This window comes from Ranitomeya variabilis, chromosome 6, assembly GCF_051348905.1.
Source record: "Ranitomeya variabilis isolate aRanVar5 chromosome 6, aRanVar5.hap1, whole genome shotgun sequence".
Taxonomy (NCBI): Eukaryota; Metazoa; Chordata; class Amphibia; order Anura; family Dendrobatidae; genus Ranitomeya; species Ranitomeya variabilis.
The window spans coordinates 243,638,332-243,657,280 of record NC_135237.1 but is presented as its reverse complement, the minus strand read 5'-3'; the positions used below and the strand labels follow the sequence as shown (position 1 = coordinate 243,657,280).

General features: G+C 42.8%; 1 protein-coding gene across 1 annotated transcript in view; it reads right to left on the bottom strand.

The window, feature by feature from the left end:
* ZNF830 (zinc finger protein 830) overlaps positions 1-18,949 on the bottom strand; it is a 255,034-nt gene that overhangs the window by 70,662 nt on the left and 165,423 nt on the right. The window contains exon 6 of the mRNA XM_077269538.1: positions 10,897-10,978. Coding sequence (XP_077125653.1) covers positions 10,897-10,978 — 82 coding nt within the window. The remainder of the gene's footprint in view (positions 1-10,896; positions 10,979-18,949) is intronic.

Genomic DNA, 18,949 nt, shown 5'->3' with positions numbered 1-18,949 from the left:
TCTAATGTTAAAAATAATTTTTTTTAAAAATCGTGATATTCTCACCTTCCGTCGCCTCCGCAGCAGCTTTTCCTGCAGCTCGCGATGCTCCGGTCCCACCGCTTCGCTGATTGTTCGCTCCCAGCCGGCGCGACCAATCAGCGCCATTGGCGTGGGATTTAAATCTCGCTTCGCTGATTGCTCGCGCCCAGCCAGCGGGACCAATCAGCGACATTGGCGCGGGATTTAAATCGCGCTTCGCTAATTGGGTGACAGTGCCGCGGGATTTAAATCCCGCTTCGCTGATTGGTCGCGCCCAGCCGGCACGACCAATCAGCGACATTGGCTCGGGATCTAATGTTAAAAATAATTTTAAAAAATAAAAAATCATTATATACTCACCTTCTGGATCCAGCAGAGTCCTTTCCCACTCCTCGCGACACTCCGGTGACCGGTCCATGCATTGCGGTCTGGCGAGATGATGACGTAGCGGTCTCGCGAGATGATGACGGCAATGCACTCTTGGGACCGGAGCGTCGCGAGGAGCATCGGTAAACGCCTCGGCTGGATCCGGGGGGCCGAAGGAAGGCAAGTATATAAGTATTTTTCATTTTCATTCTTTTTTTAACAGAGATATGGTGCCCACATTGCTATATACTACGTATATACTACGTGGCTGTGCTATATACTACGTGGGCTGTGTTAGATACTGCATGGGCTGTGTTATATACTACATATCTGTGCTATATACTACGTGGCTGGGCAATATACTACGTAGCTGGGCAATATACTACGTGGCTGTGCTATTTACTACGTGGCCTGTGCTATATATCACGTGGGCTGTGCTATATACTACGTGGCTGTGCTATATACTACGTGGGCGTGCTATATACTATGTGGGCTGCGCTATATACTATATGGCTGTGCTACATACTACGTGGACTGTGCTATATACTACGTGGGCTGTGCTTTATACTATGTGGGCTGTGCTATGTACTATGTGGCTGTGCTATGTACTACGTGGCTGTGCTATATACTACGTGGGCGTGCTATATACTATGTGGGCTGCGCTATATACTATATGGCTGTGCTACATACTACGTGGACTGTGCTATATACTACGTGGGCTGTGCTTTATACTATGTGGGCTGTGCTATGTACTATGTGGCTGTGCTATGTACTACGTGGCTGTGCTATGTACTACGTGGCTGTGCTATATACTACGTGGCTGTGCTATATACTACATAAGCTGTGTTATATACTACGTTGCTGTGCTATATACTACGTGGCTGTGCTATATACATAAGCTGTGTTATATACTACGTTGCTGTGCTATATACTACGTGGCTGTGCTATATACTACGTGGCTGTGCTATATACTACGTGGGCTGTGCTATTTACTACGTCGGCTGTGCTATATACTATGTGGCTGGGCAATATACTACGTGGCTGTGTTATATACTACGTGGGCTGTGTTATATACTACGTGGATGTGTTATATACTACGTGGATGTGTTATATACTACGTGGGCTGTGTTGTATACTACGTTTGCTGTGCTATACGCTACTTGGCTGTGCTATATTTCTCTGCTGTACCTGTGCATCATGAATCGTGGTATGTGTTAAAGAGGGGGGCCCACTGAGACTCTTTTGCCCGGAGCCCTCAAAAACCTGGAGCTGGCCCTGGCTTCACTGATTGGTCACGCCCGGCCGCGAACAATTTGCGACAATCGCAGTCCGCCCGCGAATTGGTGCGGAATTTGAACCACGCTTCGCTAATTGGTTGCAGCCGGCCGAATCCTGTGTATAAATTGCATTATTCTGAAATCTTCATAAATAAACTACATACATATTTTAGAATACACGATGCTTTAGAATCGGGCCACCATCTAGTAAGATGCGCCAATTCCGGCACTTAGCTTCTCTCTTCCCACTCCCGTGTAGCGGTGGGATATGGGGTAATAAGGGGTTAATGTCACCTTGCTATTGTAAGGTGACACTAAGCCGGGTTAATAATGGAGAGGCGTCAATAAGAGAGTAGTGAAAGAGTTAAAAAACAAAATAAAGACACAGCTTGAAAAAAAGTATTTTAATATTCTTAATTTAACCATACTTACCATACTCGATCACCTGCAAAAAATTCAAAATAATAAACCGTATACTACCTGTCCGCCGTAATCCAATTAATAACGAGTGTCCCACGACGATGTCACTGCTCTATAGGACCTCCAGTGACACACTGACAGGAGACAATGGCTCCTGCTGTGTGTCACTGAGGTTACCTCAGTTCAGGGTCTCACTTTATGGCATTGCTGCGTGGGAACTTTCTCACAAAGTAGTGCCACAAGTGAGACTAGGGACTATTTTTTACAGTGGCGGAGGAATACAGTGCGGAAGGATACCTTCCTTCCTTGTATACCTGGAGCCCCTGGAGAACGGTCACATCAGCTGATGCTGCTGCTCTCCCCGGGAGATCGTCGTGGGTTTTAATTAGATTTCTGCGGATCAGGGAGTATATTGTTTGTTTATTATTTTAACATTTTTACAGGTGACACTGGCTTCGGGGATCAAAGTGACAAGTGATGGTGAGTATGTAATCCATGTTTAATGTACTGTATGTCTATATGTATGTACTGTATGTATGTGTTGTATGGTGCATGTCAAATGTTGCATGTCGTTGCATGTTGTCGCATGTTGCATGTCGCATGGTGTCGCATGTCGCAGCATGTTGTATGTTGTTGCATGTCGCATGTTGCCACATGTTGCATGTCGACGCGTGTTATTGCATGGTGTATGTTGCATGGTGTATGTTGTATGTGCACGCATTGTAGACGAGTCCAGCTCTGCTACATCTGGATGCCTGACATCCAGATGTAGCAGAGCCTGTAGAAGATCGCAGTTGATAACTCTCCAGCGATCACCTACACTACAGCGTTCTCACAATCAGCTGATCAGCTGTTTGCGAGAACCAGACTAGTGACCGGAGATAACTCCCGGCCACGTGCACGGCAGTTCTCGCAATAACATAAGTTATAGCGAGAACTGCAGTGGACGAGGGACTTCCGGCGGCGGGACAGGTGTTGTGAATTCTGCTCTTGGGTTCCCTCCGGTGGTTGTTGGTAGTAATGCAGTTGTCCCTGGGTTGCAATCCTGGGCAGGTGTCCCTGCTGATTGCAGCTCTGACTGGGATATTTAGGTGTGCAGGATTCATTAGCCCTTGTCAGTTGTCCATTGTTCTTGGAGGTTTTGCATCTCTGTCTGGTCCCTCCTGCCCTGCTGCCAAATCAGCAAAGATAAGTGTCTGGTTTTTGTTTCTACAGCACACATGCTGTGTGCTTTACAATTCAGTGCTATTCATTGTTTTTTCTTGTCCAGCTTAGACTGTGTTTGGATATTTCAGTCAAGTTGGATTCTCAGGAGATGCAGATATACATTCCATGTCTTTAGTTAGATGGTGGAATTTTTGTATTATCTGCTGTGGATATTTTTAGGGTTTTAATACTGACCGCTTAGTATTCTGTCCTATCCTTTCCTATTTAGCTAGCATGGCCTCTTTTGCTAAATCCTGATTTTCTGTCTGCGTGTGTCTTTTCCTCTAATACTCACAGTCAATATTTGTGGGGGGCTGCCTATCCTTTGGGGTTCTGCTCTGAGGCAAGATAGAATTCCCATTTCCATCTATAGGGGTATTTAGTCCTCCGGCTGTATCGAGGTGTCTAGGATGTGTTAGGTACACCCCACGGCTACTTCTAGTTGCGGTGTCAGTTTAGGGTTTGCGGTCAGTACAGGTTCCACCTACTCCTGAGAAAGTCCCATGCGGCTCCAAGGTCACCAGATCACAACAGTACCAGCTTGCTGCTAGGGTACAGAGTATTTCTGATTATATTGTTCAGACTCCAGTTTTAGAGCTTAAGGTTCCTACTCCTGATTTGTTTTTTGGGGACAGGTCCAAATTTTTGAGTTTTAAAAACAACTGTAAACTGTTTTTTGCTCTGAGACCTCGATCCTCTGGTGATTCCATTCAGCAGGTTAAAATTGTCATCTCCCTGCTGCGTGGCGATCCTCAGGATTGGGTATTTTCCCTGGAATCTAGGAATCCGGCCTTGCTTAATGTAGACGCCTTTTTTCAGGCTTTAGGATTATTATATGATGAATCAAATTCTGTGGATCAAGCGGAGAAGACCTTGTTGGCCCTGTCTCAGGGTCAAGAAGCGGCAGAATTGTATTGTCAGAAATTTAGAAAATGGTCTGTGTTGACCAAATGGAATGATGATGCTTTGGCAGCAATTTTCAGAAAGGGTCTTTCTGAATCCGTTAAAGATGTTATGGTGGGGTTTCCCACGCCTTTCGGTCTGAGTGATTATATGTCTCTGGCCATTCAGATTGATCGGCGCTTGCGGGAGCGCAGAACTGTGCGCGCTGTGGCGTTGTCCTCAGAGCAGATGCCTGAGCCAATGCAGTGTGATAGGATTCTGTCTAGAACGGAACAACGGGGATTCAGACGTCAGAATAGGTTGTGTTTTTATTGTGGCGATGCTTCTCATGTCATTTCAGTCTGCCCTAAGCGTACCAAGAGGATCGCCAGTTCATTTACCATCAGTACTGTACAACCTAAATTTCTGTTATCTGTGTCCTTGATTTGCTCATTGTCATCATTTTCTGTCATGGCGATTGTGGATTCAGGCGCCGCTTTGAACTTAATGGACTTTGAGTTTGCCAGGCGTTGTGGTTTTCCCTTACAGTCTTTGCAGAACCCTATTCCTTTAAGAGGCATCAATGCTACACCTTTGGCTAAAAATAAGCCCCAGTTCTGGACACAGGTGACCATGTGCATGGCGCCAGCCCATCAGGAAGATTGTCGATTTCTGGTGTTGCATAATTTGCATGATGCTATTGTGCTGGGTTTTCCGTGGTTGCAGGTACATAATCCTGTGTTTGATTGGAAGTCTATGTCTGTGACTAGTTGGGGATGTCAGGGGGTTCATAATGACGTTCCTTTGATGTCAATCTCCTCTTCTTCCTCTTCTGAAATTCCAGAGTTTTTGTCTGATTTTCAGGATGTATTCGATGAGCCCAAGTCCAGTTCCCTTCCACCGCATAGGGACTGTGATTGTGCTATTGACTTGATTCCAGGCTGTAAGTTTCCTAAGGGCCGACTTTTCAACCTGTCTGTGCCTGAACATACCGCCATGCGGAGTTATGTTAAGGAGTCTTTGGAGAAAGGGCATATTCGGCCATCTTCTTTACCGTTGGGAGCAGGATTTTTTTTGTTGCTAAGAAGGATGGCTCCTTGAGACCCTGTATTGATTATCGCCTCTTGAATAAGATCACGGTCAAGTTTCAATACCCTTTACCTCTGCTTTCCGATTTGTTTGCTAGGATTAAGGGGGCTAGTTGGTTTACAAAGATTGACCTTCGGGGGGCATATAATCTTGTTCGTATTAAGCAGGGTGATGAATGGAAAACTGCGTTTAATACGCCTGAAGGCCATTTTGAATACCTTGTGATGCCATTCGGGCTCTCTAATGCTCCATCTGTTTTTCAGTCCTTCATGCACAATATCTTCCGGACTTATCTTGATAAATTCATGATTGTATATTTGGATGACATTTTAATTTTTTCCGATGATTGGGAGTCTCATGTGAAACAGGTCAGGATGGTATTTCAGATCCTTCGTGATAATGCTTTGTTTGTGAAGGGGTCTAAGTGTCTCTTTGGAGTGCAGAAGGTTTCTTTTTTGGGCTTCATTTTTTCTCCCTCATCTATAGAGATGGATCCGGTTAAGGTTCAGGCCATTCATGATTGGATTCAACCCACGTCTGTGAAGAGCCTTCAGAAATTTTTGGGCTTTGCTAATTTTTATCGCCGTTTCATTGCTAACTTCTCCAGTGTGGTTAAACCCCTGACCGATTTGACGAAGAAAGGCGCTGATGTGACGAATTGGTCCTCTGTGGCTGTCTCTGCCTTTCAGGAGCTTAAACGCCGATTTACTTCTGCCTCGGTGTTGCGTCAACCGGATGTTTCTCTTCCGTTTCAGGTTGAGGTTGACTCTTCTGAGATTGGGGCAGGGGCCGTTTTGTCTCAGAGGGATCCTGTTGGTTCCTTGATGAAACCGTGTGCCTTCTTTTCCCGTAAGTTTTCGACTGCTGAACGCAATTATGATGTCGGCAATCGGGAGTTGTTGACTATGAAGTGGGCGTTTGAGGAGTGGCGACATTGGCTCGAGGGAGCTAAGAACCGTATTGTGGTCTTGACCGATCATAAAAATCTGATTTACCTCGAGTCTGCCAGACGGCTGAATCCTAGACAGGCTCGATGGTTCTTGTTTTTTTCCTGTTTTGATTTCGTGGTCTCGTATCTTCCGGGTTCTAAGAATATTAAGGCTGATGCCCTCTCTAAGAGTTTTTTGCCTGATTCTCCTGAGGTCCTTGAACCGGTCGGCATTCTGAAAGAAGGGGTGGTCCTTTCTGCCATTTCCCCTGATTTACGACGGGTTCTTCAGGAATTTCAGGCTGACAAACCTGACCGCTGTCCAGTGGGGAAACTGTTTGTTCCTGACAGATGGACTAGTAGAGTGATTTCTGAGGTTCATTGTTCTGTGTTGGCTGGCCATCCTGGGATATTTGGTACCAGAGAATTGGTTGGTAGGTCCTTTTGGTGGCCTTCTTTGTCACGTGATGTGCGTTCTTTTGTGCAGTCCTGTGGGACTTGTGCGTGGGCCAAGCCTTGTTGTTCCCGTGCTAGTGGGTTGCTTTTGCCTTTCCGGTCCCTGAGAGGCCCTGGACGCATATTTCTATGGATTTTATTTCTGATCTTCCGGTTTCCCAGAAGATGTCGGTCATCTGGGTTGTTTGTGACCGGTTCTCTAAGATGGTCCATTTGGTGCCTTTGCCTAAATTGCCTTCCTCTTCTGATTTGGTTCCGTTGTTTTTTCAGCATGTGGTTCGTTTGCATGGTATTCCGGAGAATATTGTGTCCGACAGAGGTTCCCAGTTTGTTTCTAGGTTTTGGCGGGCCTTTTGTGCTAGGCTGGGCATTGATTTGTCTTTTTCTTCCGCATTTCATCCTCAGACAAATGGCCAGACCGAGCGAACTAATCAGACTTTAGAAACTTATCTGAGATGCTTTGTGTCTGCTGATCAGGATGATTGGGTGGCTTTCTTGCCATTGGCCGAGTTTGCCCTTAATAATCGGGCTAGTTCGGCTAGCGTCGCCGCTTTGTAAACAGACATGCTACGTTCTGAAAAGACGCGCCGCATGTCCGTTTACGCGGGTCTGCCGCCTGCGTGTTTTACCGCATAGTGAAGATGGGATTTCATGAAATCCCCTCCACTATGCTGTAACATCTGGACGCTGCGTGTTTGACTCTGCGGCTCTACGCAGCGTCAAACACGCAGCGTTTCCTGAACGTGGAAACATACCCTTATAGTAATTATACTTTCATAAATAGAAGTGTTAACGGGTTGCCCACTACTAGGAAAACCCTTTCTCAATCTGAGTAAAAAACACCTGTACTCCCCTCAAGTGCCAGCACCATTGCAAAGGTGTTGTTACTCAGTGTCCCAGAGCTCACGTGGGGTTGTTACGTCAAACAGCCTGTTCCCTATCAGCGACTGCTTCACTGTTCTGCCTGCAGACGAATAAGTAATCAAGATGAAGTTAGAGCTGTTGCTGCTCTCCTACCACTTTTTGATTACTTATACGAAGGTAGGGGGCAGTGGAGTCGGCAGCGATTGGAGGCATGGATCGCGTGACGTAACATTCCGCAGATGAGTCCCAGTAGAGCGAGTGACGACGACCCTGAAACAGCAAGAGAGGTGAGTATAAGATGTCCTAGTAGTGGACATCTGTTTTAATAGTTTACTTTTTTATCACTTAAAATGCAAAGTGAATGAACAAAACAACTCCAAATCAATATTTGGTGTCACCCCGCTTTGCCTTCAAAACAGCTGTAATAAATTCTTCTAGGTACACTTGTACACAGTTTTTGATGGAACTTGGCAAGGATATTGTTTCAAGTATCTTAGAGAAATAACAATAGATCTTCTGTGGATGTAGGCCTACAAAAATCCTTCTTCCTGATGTAACCCCATATAGCCTCGATGATGTTGAGATTAGAGCTCTGTGGGGGCCATATCATCACTTCCAGGACTCCTTTGTCTTCATTACAATTAAAATAGCCCTTAATGTCACTGGCTGCATATTTGAGGACATTGTCATGCTGCAAATAATACATTTGGTGCCAATAAGATGCCTCCCTGGTGGTAATGCATGATGGATAAATACCTACCTACATTTCTGAAGACATTGAGAATACCAAGAAATGGACAAGATTGAATACTTTAGAAGCAATGGTTGGCTGAGATAACCTAGTGCAGCAGATGAAAGACACATCACACTTACTTTCCTCCACATCATGGAGCATACGTTCTACCAGCATTAGTAAGCTTCTGGAGGCATCTTAAACACCATTTCATGCAGTTGTAGTTCTCACAGATAAAACTTAAAAATAGTACATTGCAAGACATATGCCAAGTATATGGAAATCTGTAAACCTCATGTAAATATAGATTACACATTATAGTGAGAGTCATCATTGATGTAAAGCGGAGCCATTCCCTGAGCTAATGCGATTAGCTGGCATTTCAGGGCTTCATGATTGTGATTTTGAACAGAATTGGTAAAAAGATTTTGGGAGAAGCATGTCTTTGGGAGAAGCTGCGATGGTTCTTCTAATGGGGTCCATTAGTCCCTCAGAGGAGTATGCTTAGCAGTTATTCAGTATCCCCACAGTAAGCACTAGTGGATGCTGGCATAATTTTGCTCTGATATCGATTTCATGACAGTATCCCATTCACTTATGTTCCAAGCAGAAATCCGCTAAGTGGTCAGCCCTAACAGAATTTAAATATTAAAAGCTCTAGAAACTTTAGAAGGCCCAAGGCTATCAAGATTTTTCAGCCAGCCCTGGAAATCACGCTTCTTTAGGTTGGCAGGGATAATGCGAAAGTTAGCACCTGCTTTTGTCAAAACCACAATGAATACTGACCAGGGAACTAACAGTTAGTACTGGAGGCTTCTATGATCAAGGGCAGTGGTCCCAAACTTTTTTTTTTACTTTGAGGAGACAGCGCTGCCCCGAGGACGATTTGCATCAGGTAAAGAGACAGCAATGTTAAAAGTGGAGGCTGTACCGCAGCGGCAACTGAAAATGTGATCACTTCTCAATCATCTCTACTGAACCAGGATATCATCAGTGTACGGGGATGAAAGTAGCTGTGGTAAGGGACAGAAGCACTGCCATCAGATGACATTTGATTTCAGGAGGGACAATAGCCGTTGCAGAGAAGTGAGTGCAGCCCAACCCTCCTGCGACATCCTGTTTGAGATTCCTTTCAACTGAAACATCATAGAAATAAAATGAAAAATAAAACACACAGGAAAGTGTATTATGAAGCTAATTACAAAAGTGATTAGGGCTAGAGATGGGCAAACCCGAACAATAAAGTTTGGGGTCCGTACCGAACACCTACTGTTCAGGCACGGACTTCTCCAGGAAATGTTACTGTTCAGGTTTGGCACCCCTCACACATCGGGTGTTTGTCACGATGTCATCAGCATGACATCATGAGAGAAACCATTGCGTCTGATCGGCGGTAAAATCTTTATCGCTGGTCAGAGAGCTCCGGTTCCCACGCTGTCAGACATAAGTTCATAGCTGAACCCCAGTGAACTCACTCATGGCACTGCTCACTAACCTGTGGGCTTGATGTCAGTAACCATAAAACAGCTGACATCAACCGCACAAGAATTACCCCACTTGGCACCACACCAGGACTAATGGGAAGAGAGTCAGGCAAAGTTTCATAACTGGCGCATCTAATAGATGCGCCTTTTCTGGGGCCTAATTGGGCTGCTATTTTGAGGCTGGGGGAGGGCCATATGCATTGCCCCTTACCAGCCTGAAAATACCAGCAGTCTGCTTTAGCTTGACTAGTTGTCTAAAAAGGGGACCCATGCCATTTTTGTTAAATTTAAATAATTTAAACAAAAACGCGGTGGGACCCCTCTATTCTTGATAACCAGCCAACATAAAGCTGCCAGCTGAGGGTTACAGCCGGCAGCTGCAAGTTTTGCCTGCAAAAAATAGAAAAATATATATTTTTTATTTATTTATAGCACAGGCGCTGCTGATAAATACTCCCATCAGCGGTGCACCTGCTCTCGCTGTTATCCATGAAAGTAGGCGTACACTGAAGCTGATAGTAGTACTCATCTGCTGACGCGTGTGACCAGAGGTAACCTTTTTACTGCCGATCACAGCTGCTGGCTCACGCTGTCATCTGACAGCGTGGGAACCACAGCTCTCTGACTAGCAGTAATGATCTTACCGACGATCAAAGCCCGTGTTTGCCCCGCTCTCATGCAAATCAAAACTGCAGTAGTCAATGGTGACACAAAGATTGAAAGAGGTGGGAAATTAGGCATTTATTGATTTCAGGGTATACTAATCGGCAAGAAACTTAACATGGGCAATGTGCTGGGTGGCTATTAGTTAAACCAATGATTATGTTAAGTGTACTTCGATTAAAGTAGTAGGTCACATTAAGTTAGCTAGTTTTCTTCTTTTCAGAATCCTGCCAATAATGACTGAGCATCTATTATAACATAACAAATACATGATTGCAGAGTGAAAAGAAGTTCAAAGTCAAAAGGTGTAGTATCAGGGCTGGGTTGGCAGCTGTAAGTTTTTTTTAATTGGCACATCAGAGCAAAGAAGGCTGCAAAACCTGAATTCAGTAGCAGAGGTCCACCACATTTAGTAAATTATACCTTTGAGAAATAGCATTGTTATAGCTTTTGCATCATCTTATATGATGTATATATTATGCAATTCATATATCACACAAAACTTGCCTTTCAACAGCTTTTTCCTGTATGTCTGCCTTCAAAATAGACCCAGAATGAGAAACCATGGGTGTTTTGCTGTCAAAGTAGTCTGAAAAGGAAAAACGACACATAATGCTACACTGTACACTGGACAACAACATAGCTACAGTTGAAGTGAAAGATTTACATACATTATGGTTCAAGTCATTAAAACATTATAGAGAAATGTTTAGCCCCTCCACATACTCCAGGTCAACTATTTTTTTTGCAAATCATACAGGAGGTCAACTTTGTACATGAAACAAGATATTTTCCAACAAATGTTTACAAAGAGCAAGTACCGTAATTTATAATTCACTATATCGCAATTCCAGTGGGTCAGAGGTTTACATACACCAAGTTGTCTGTGCTTGAAACAGCTTGAAAAATTGCAGACAACAATTTCAAGGTTTTAGAAGCAGTGCAGTTATGACTTGCTTTGAGTTCACTGAGGTGGCCATGTGGCAGTATTTTATGGCCTACCTTCAAGGCCCCTTGCTTGTAATCATAGGAAAATAAAAACTAAACTTCAGAAAAAGAATCTTGTCCGGAACATCTCTGAGAGCAGTTTCCAAACATCTGAAGGTACCCTTGGAACAATAACTGCAAGTTTAAAGACCATGGGACCACACAGACATCACACCGTTCAGGAAGTACACACGTTTTGTCGCCTCCATATCAATGTACTTTGGTCCAAACAATACAAATCATTCCAAGAATAGCACCAATATAACCTTTTCATGTTGTTGGAGGAAATGGGTACAAAAGTACACGCTATCAATAATAAAACGTGTCCTATATCGACATTGCCCGAAATATCTTCTGATCTGATGGAGCAAAAATGGAACGGTTATGCTATAAGCACCATTGTTATAGGAGAAAAAGAGGGAGGCTTGTAAGCCAAAGAACACGATCGCAACTGTGAAGCACGGTGGTGGCAGCATCATGTTGTGGGGGTACATGGTGCACTTTTGAAAACAGAAGAGGAGTTATTAGGGCAAAATATTAAGACAACCAGGATTAACCCCTTAATGACCAAGCCAATTTTAACAATTCTGACCACTGCCACTTTATGAGGTTATAACTGTGGAACGCTTCAACGTATCCCACTGATATTGAGCCTGTTTTTTCGTGACATATTGTACTTCACGTTAGTGGTAACATTTCTTCAATACAACTTGCGTTTATTTCTGAAAAAAAAAAACGGAAATTTAGCAGAAATTTAGAAACTTTTGCAATTTTTAAACGTTTAATTTTTTTTACCTTCATAGCTTTCCCATGAAGAAAACTTCATTTTAACCCCTTCACCCCCGAGGCTGGTTTGCACATTAAAGACCAAGCCAATTTTTACGATTCTGACCATTGTCACTTTATGAAGTTATAGCTCTGTAACGCTTTAACGAAACTCACTGATTCTGGCAAAAATTTTGAACATTTAGCAATTTTCTAAATTTGTATTTTTGTACCCTTAAATCAGAGTGGCGTCACACAAAATAGTTAATAAATAACATTTCTCACATGTCAACTTTACATCAGCACAATTTTGGAACCAACTTTTTTTTGTTAGGACGTTATAAGGGTTAAAATTTAACCAGTGATTTCTCATTTGTCTAACAAAATTTACAAAACCTTTTTTTTATTTTAGGGACCATCTCACATTTGAAGTGAGTTTTGGGGGGTCAGTATAACAGAAAATATCCAAAAGTTACACCATTCTAAAAACTGCACCCCTCAAGCTGATCATAACCACATACAAGAAGTTTATTAACCCTTCAGGTGCTTCACGATAACTAAAGCAATATGGAAGGAAAGAATGAACATTTAACTTTTCTCACAATAAATTTACATTAGAACCAATTTTTTTTATTTTCACAAGGGTATCGGGAGAAAACGGACCACAAAATTTGTTGTGCAATTTTTTTTGAGTGGGAAAAGCCATTATTTGAGCGCATGGAAGGGCTCAGATGGGAGAGAACACAGTTTGTCTTTTTGAACGCAAAATTGTCATGAATCATTGGCGGTGCAATGTCGCGTTTGGAGACACCCTGATGTACCTAAACAGTGGAAACCCCCAATTCTAACTACCACCCTAACCCCAACCATAACCCTAACTTTAGCCCAACCCTAACCCTAATGAAAAAAATGTTAATACTTTTTTACATTTTTTACCTAAGGGGGTGATAAAGGGGGGTTTGATTTACTATTTTTTTTATTTTGATAACGGTGATAGGGTCTATCACAGTGATCAAAATGAACCAATAGGAAAAATTTCACTTCCAGTTCTGCCAGAGTGAACTTCACCTCTCCACACACCACTATTCCGCGCTGACAGAGCCATTATTCTCCAAAACTCCAACTTCAAGGAAATCGCACTCTCTTTTCACACATACCAACTTACCACACCATACTTAACATTTTTTGGATGCTTTCTTCTCCCATATATCTCATTACCTATTGCCTTTTTTGTATAAGACCTTGATTTTGATAACCTATCATACGTCTTCCACCTTTCTATTATAACTGATTATGCGTTTTGTAATTTCTATTTACACCTTGCATTCTTACTCCATCATCACTATACCCTAGTACTCTACTTATGGCGCACCTTTTCTAGCCAATAAGGATTCATAACCTTCATCTACAGCAGCACATTTTAACATGAACATCCTCTCTCTTTCAAAGGTAACATATGTACAATCTGCTCAGTGTACCAGAATACCTTTCTCTATTATGCCAGACATATTCACTCCATTTCATGGTCCATGTTGCAAGGTCCAAAAACCCCAAGGGGCCGATTCATTAAGATTGGTGTTGCTGGAGTATACAGGCATTACAGCATGGGATCACAGCTGATTCTTTTTGTGACTTAAAACATTTTCCTGCCTGTCTCTAAGCAACGTTCTACCTCAAAGAAAGAAGCAGCTGTGATCCCGTGCTGTAATGTCTGCATACTCATTTGCTTAATCCCCTGCCCAGGAGCTGTGGTATGATCAGACCATGTCCCTGTACGGTCAGACGCTGCGTTACACAGTCCATAGCAGGGGCAAATTTATAAGATTACCTCAGCACAGGAACATTTTTTTTTTTTAACACATCCAATTTTGAAACTATTTTTATTCAAAGATCTTTTGATTAAAATGTTGATTAACATTAACTTTGTTCATGGGAAAACCCCTTTAATGAAAGACTCACTTTAGTACGATGCGCCAAATTCATTAAGAGGCACATGCCACTTAATTCAGTGCACCTTCTCAGTACATTACGCCTCCATGAGCCTTGCCAGAAATATTGCTCCAGTCAGATACTGGAGTTGCATTTCTGGCATAAAAAAGGGCCAGCACTTTTGATGAATTTGACAGGCAAGCATAGTTACACCATCCCGTCCCGGCTCCTCCTCAGTTCCACCGATTTTGGTGGCGTAGCTTCAAACTAGTGTGAAAACTTGAAAAGTTGAATATTTATGAGCAATTACTCACTGCACAAAAGTTTAGCAACTTTTCAAAGCTTTTTATCCAGAACTGTAACACAGAAGCTTTGATGAATTGGCCGCCATCGGCAGCTACCCGTGTCCTGTATTCTACTCCTCTTCACAGAAACAAATCACGTTAGTTTGACAACTTCTATCTTTAGTAAAATCATGCTATCCCTTATAATAATATTTTCTATTGCATATATAATCCTTTACAAGCCCCCTCTAACATTTTTCCTATAATGGATGTTTCTGTACCAAGCGACTGGCACAAAAGTATCAGCCACCGGTACAGTTATTATCCTTTTGTTTCTTATGCTTTTTTTTCTATTTTTTTGCCTATTGTCAGATACTTGTGTACATTTTATCCATTGTGATGTAGTCCTCGGATTCTTTAGCATCTTGTCTCTTCCTACTTTCCCACCACATCACCTTCTGTAATTCTATAATGTAACGTTAAGCTACCTCACTGAATTCAAATTGCTTTTGCTGCCATTATACTACAAGTGTCTTACCATGACTGTGTAGACATGTAAATATAGTTTTGCATATATGTACATAAGTTTCCTATTCTTTTGCAGTATGTCTCATGTTTCTATGTATTATTCTAGCGATTACTTGGATTAAGACCAGTCAGGGGTAGAGAGGTCACCCAATTTAGCCATGAACTGCTCTATTCACTGTAATGGAATAATAAAAAAAATCTCTTCACCTTGCAATTGGAGAAAGAAAAATAAATCCAAACCTACAGGGCCCTGTGTGAAAAAGTGATTGGGCCCCCCTCCTTAAAACATAAATTAACTGGTTTATAACATATTTGGAAAGTTGAGTTTAATTTCCCTAGTCTCACCCAGGTCTAACTACTGCCACACCTGTTCTCAATCAAGAAAATCATTTAAATAGGACCTGCCTGAAGTAGACCAAAAGTTCCTCAAAGGCTAGACATAATACCGCGATCCAAAGATATTCTGGAACAAATGAGAAACACAGTAAATTACATCTCTCAGACTGGAAAAGGTTATAAAGCCATTTTTAAAGCTTTGGGACTCCAGCGAACCACAGTAAGAGCCATTAACCACCATTTTCGAAATCATGGAACAGTGGTGAACCTCCCCAGGAGTGGCTGGCCAGCCAAAATTACCCCAAGAGCGCAGCGAAAACTCATCCAAGAAGTTACAAAAACCCCACAACAACAGCCAAAGACCTGCAGGCCTCACTTGCCTCATTTCAGGTCAGCGTTCATATGACTCTACTATAAGAAAGAGACAGGGCAAAAATGGTCTGCATGGCAGAGTTCCAAGATAAAAACCACTGCTGAGCAATAAGAATATAAAGGCTAGTCTCAGTTTTGCCAGGAAACATCTCATTGATACCCAAGACTTTTAGGACAATACTCTGTTGACTGATGAGACAAAAGTTTAAGTTTGTGGAAGGTGTATGCCCATTAAATCTGGCTTCATTGTCTACAGAGTGTACTGTGGCTTGAATGTAGAGTTTGGGGGTCATCTGACGAACTGTCTGCGGCCCTTGGACCCAAAAAGAACAATTTGAACAAATGTTTCTGCATTTCTCTTTAGGCCAGTTGATATTTTCCTTGGAAAATTGTATTGGCTTCAGTCATTTCCGTTTTTTTTTTTTTTTTACAGTCAAGCTTTGCGAGGACTTATTACTAAGATTAGTTTCACACAGGCATCTTCTAACTGTCAAAGTACTGACAGGTAACAGTGTCTGATCATCCTGGATCTGATCATTGGCTGATCCTTTGCCATTCTGGCTATTGTTCCATCTATTCCAATGGTAGTCTTCTAATTTCATGCACATCTCTCTGGTTTGGCTTTCCATTTTAAAAGCATTGGAGATCATTGAACAGCCTATCGTTGTCTGCACTTCTTTAAAAAGTTAATTGGAGAGGGAAAAACTTATAATCAAACTACGCTGTTCTTCTGAACAATGTCTCAGGCTTTAAAGGAGAAATGTATGTACAACATTGTCCTGGCTTCACCCTTAAATAAACGGCCCCCTGATTTACAAATGTTTCTTCTCAGAATGATTGAACTCACTAATTGAACTCCACTCTGCTACTATTTGGAACACTCCCCCTTTCAATTAATTATCCCAGTATACAGACTCATAAACGTGCAGATCATGAATGCTGAGTCTGTTGGTTTTCTTAGAATCTACTGAACCAATTGGTAAATTGTTTGACATGTGGTAATATAATTTATACTAAAGACAGTGATTAATCTGGTTAGTCATATTGGACTGCTATTATTTGAACACTACTGTAAGTGTGGCAAACATGCAAAAAAAATAAGACTTCAGGAAGGGGTCAAACACTTTCACACTACTGTACAATCACTGGCATAAATGAGATATAGATATAAATTCCTATAATAATCAATTTTGTAACTGGGCTTTATTAAAAAAAAAAAAAAAAAGCCTGCATTTATTCTCATAAATACAAGAGTTCTGAATCTCGTCCAAGACTTCCAATGGCTTGGTCTGTAACTCTTTCGGTAATCCTGAAGACAAATCTGCTGACGCGTTTACAACCAAATAAAACATATGCAAAAAAAAAAAGGGGGGGGGGTCGGCTTTTTAAACATGCAGGACAGGGATTATGGTCTAAGCCATAATGAGATCTTATGTTACTGATTTCACAGTGGACAGGTCTCCGCAGCCTGTAAAGCAGCAAAATACATGCAGGCTCCAAAAGAACATGTTAAAATGTTTAACAGAGTTTAGTTACAGAATTTATCTTGAATTTTGCAGAAAATACATGCTTTTTGGTCTAAAAATATCCCAAAAAAGTGTTTTTAAAGTTTAGCTTACTGGGATTTTTCTTTTTATTTATTTATTTATTTTTTAAGTGGGAGAAGTCAATGATTGGCTGTGCTAGTCACATGAAATGGACAGGATGTCAGTTTCTAGGACTGGAGGGAATCACTAGAGTGACAATGCCGGTGTCACAATCCATTTTTGGATTCAACACAGCTCTGGCTCTGCTTTAATTTAAACGTTGTTTTTTGCTTTTGTACCAGAAAGGGTTAATGTCAGTTTTCCTTGCTGCAGCTTGAGTAGTATGTCAGCTGATGTGGGTGGTGACCACTCTCACCATCCTTTAAGCAGTCACAAGGCGCATTAGCTGACTGATGGTAATGGAGGTATTCTATGTAGACCAGCTGTGGAGTTGCAGCTCTCTGGTGTCAGCACTGATTCTGCTGCTTCTGTGGAGTTTGGGATCCAGACCCTCATGAATGATTTAACGGAGCTGCAGTCACAGGTGGTACAGTAGCTTCAGCAGGTGTCTGGGTTCATGGTCTCAGATCATCCGGAACCCAAGATATCTCTCCCTGACAGGTTCTCTGGAGGGAGAGAGAAATTTTTGGTCTTTAAGGAGGCCTGTAATTTACATTTTAGGTTTCCCCCTCATTCTTCAGGGAGTGAGGAACAGCGTTTGGGGATTATAGTCTACCTTCTCAAGGATGATCCCCAATCCTGGGCCTTCTCCCTGCAGGTCGGCTGAGGAGTACCGCTCAAAGGTTCGGAGATTGGCCACCGACACGCAGTGGAATGACCCTGCTCGTAGCAGCCATTTTTGTCAGCCTCTGTCAGCTAGGCTTCAGGACACTCTGGTGCAGTATGCTACTCCTGGGTCGTTGGAAGACACCATGGCCCTTGCTCTCAGGGTGAATAGACGCCTCAGGGAGAGACATACAGAATCTACCCCCTGTTCTTTCAAGAGAGGAGGACACATTGGTGCAGATGGACAAACCTAAGTTGGTGGGAGAAATCTCTTCTGAAACTGGGTTGCCGGTGGTTCGCCGTGGGATGGGGGCATGTTTCTACTGTGGTCTTACTGATCATTACATTAATGTCTGCCCATCTTGCCCCAAAGTTGGTACTTAATCACCAAAGCCGCGTTCCCCTGGTTGTATGGAGGGAGGCGACCAGGGTGTGTACATTTCCTCCATCTTCATGTCTCAGTTTTCCATTTCTGCTGAAGTGGTGGTTGGTGGGGAGACCGAGACAGTACCGGTTCTTGTGGATAGTGGAGCTGTGGTCAATCTGGTGGATTCTCGCTTTGTTCAGACCAACGGTCTGATCGGTAGGACACTGGCGAGACCAATTTCCATTCATTCGATTGACTCTGTCCCTTTCAGCCAGAGGAGTCTGACCCAAGTTGTAGACAATATTAACCTGCATATAGGAACTCCTTATAAAGAGTCCCTGTCGTGCAATGTCTTGGAGGGTATGCCAACTCCCATCGTCTTAGGCCTTCTCTGGCTGAAGAGTCACAATCCTGTCATAAATTGGTTGTCTAGGGAAGAGGTGAGTTGGGACCAGTCTTGTAAAGACTGTTGCCTGGGAGCTACTGTCTCTGCCATCCTTCTCAAACTTACCCCTTCTCCCTTGGAGGCAGATTAGGTGCTACCGGAGAATAAAGACAGGATTCAACTCTCACCACAAGTAAACCCTGAGTCTCTGTGTCCTCTCGGGAGAAGGATCAGAGGACAGTGGTAGTTCCCTCTGTGTATAGCGAGGGTATGAGTTTGGTGACATCCGTTTGTT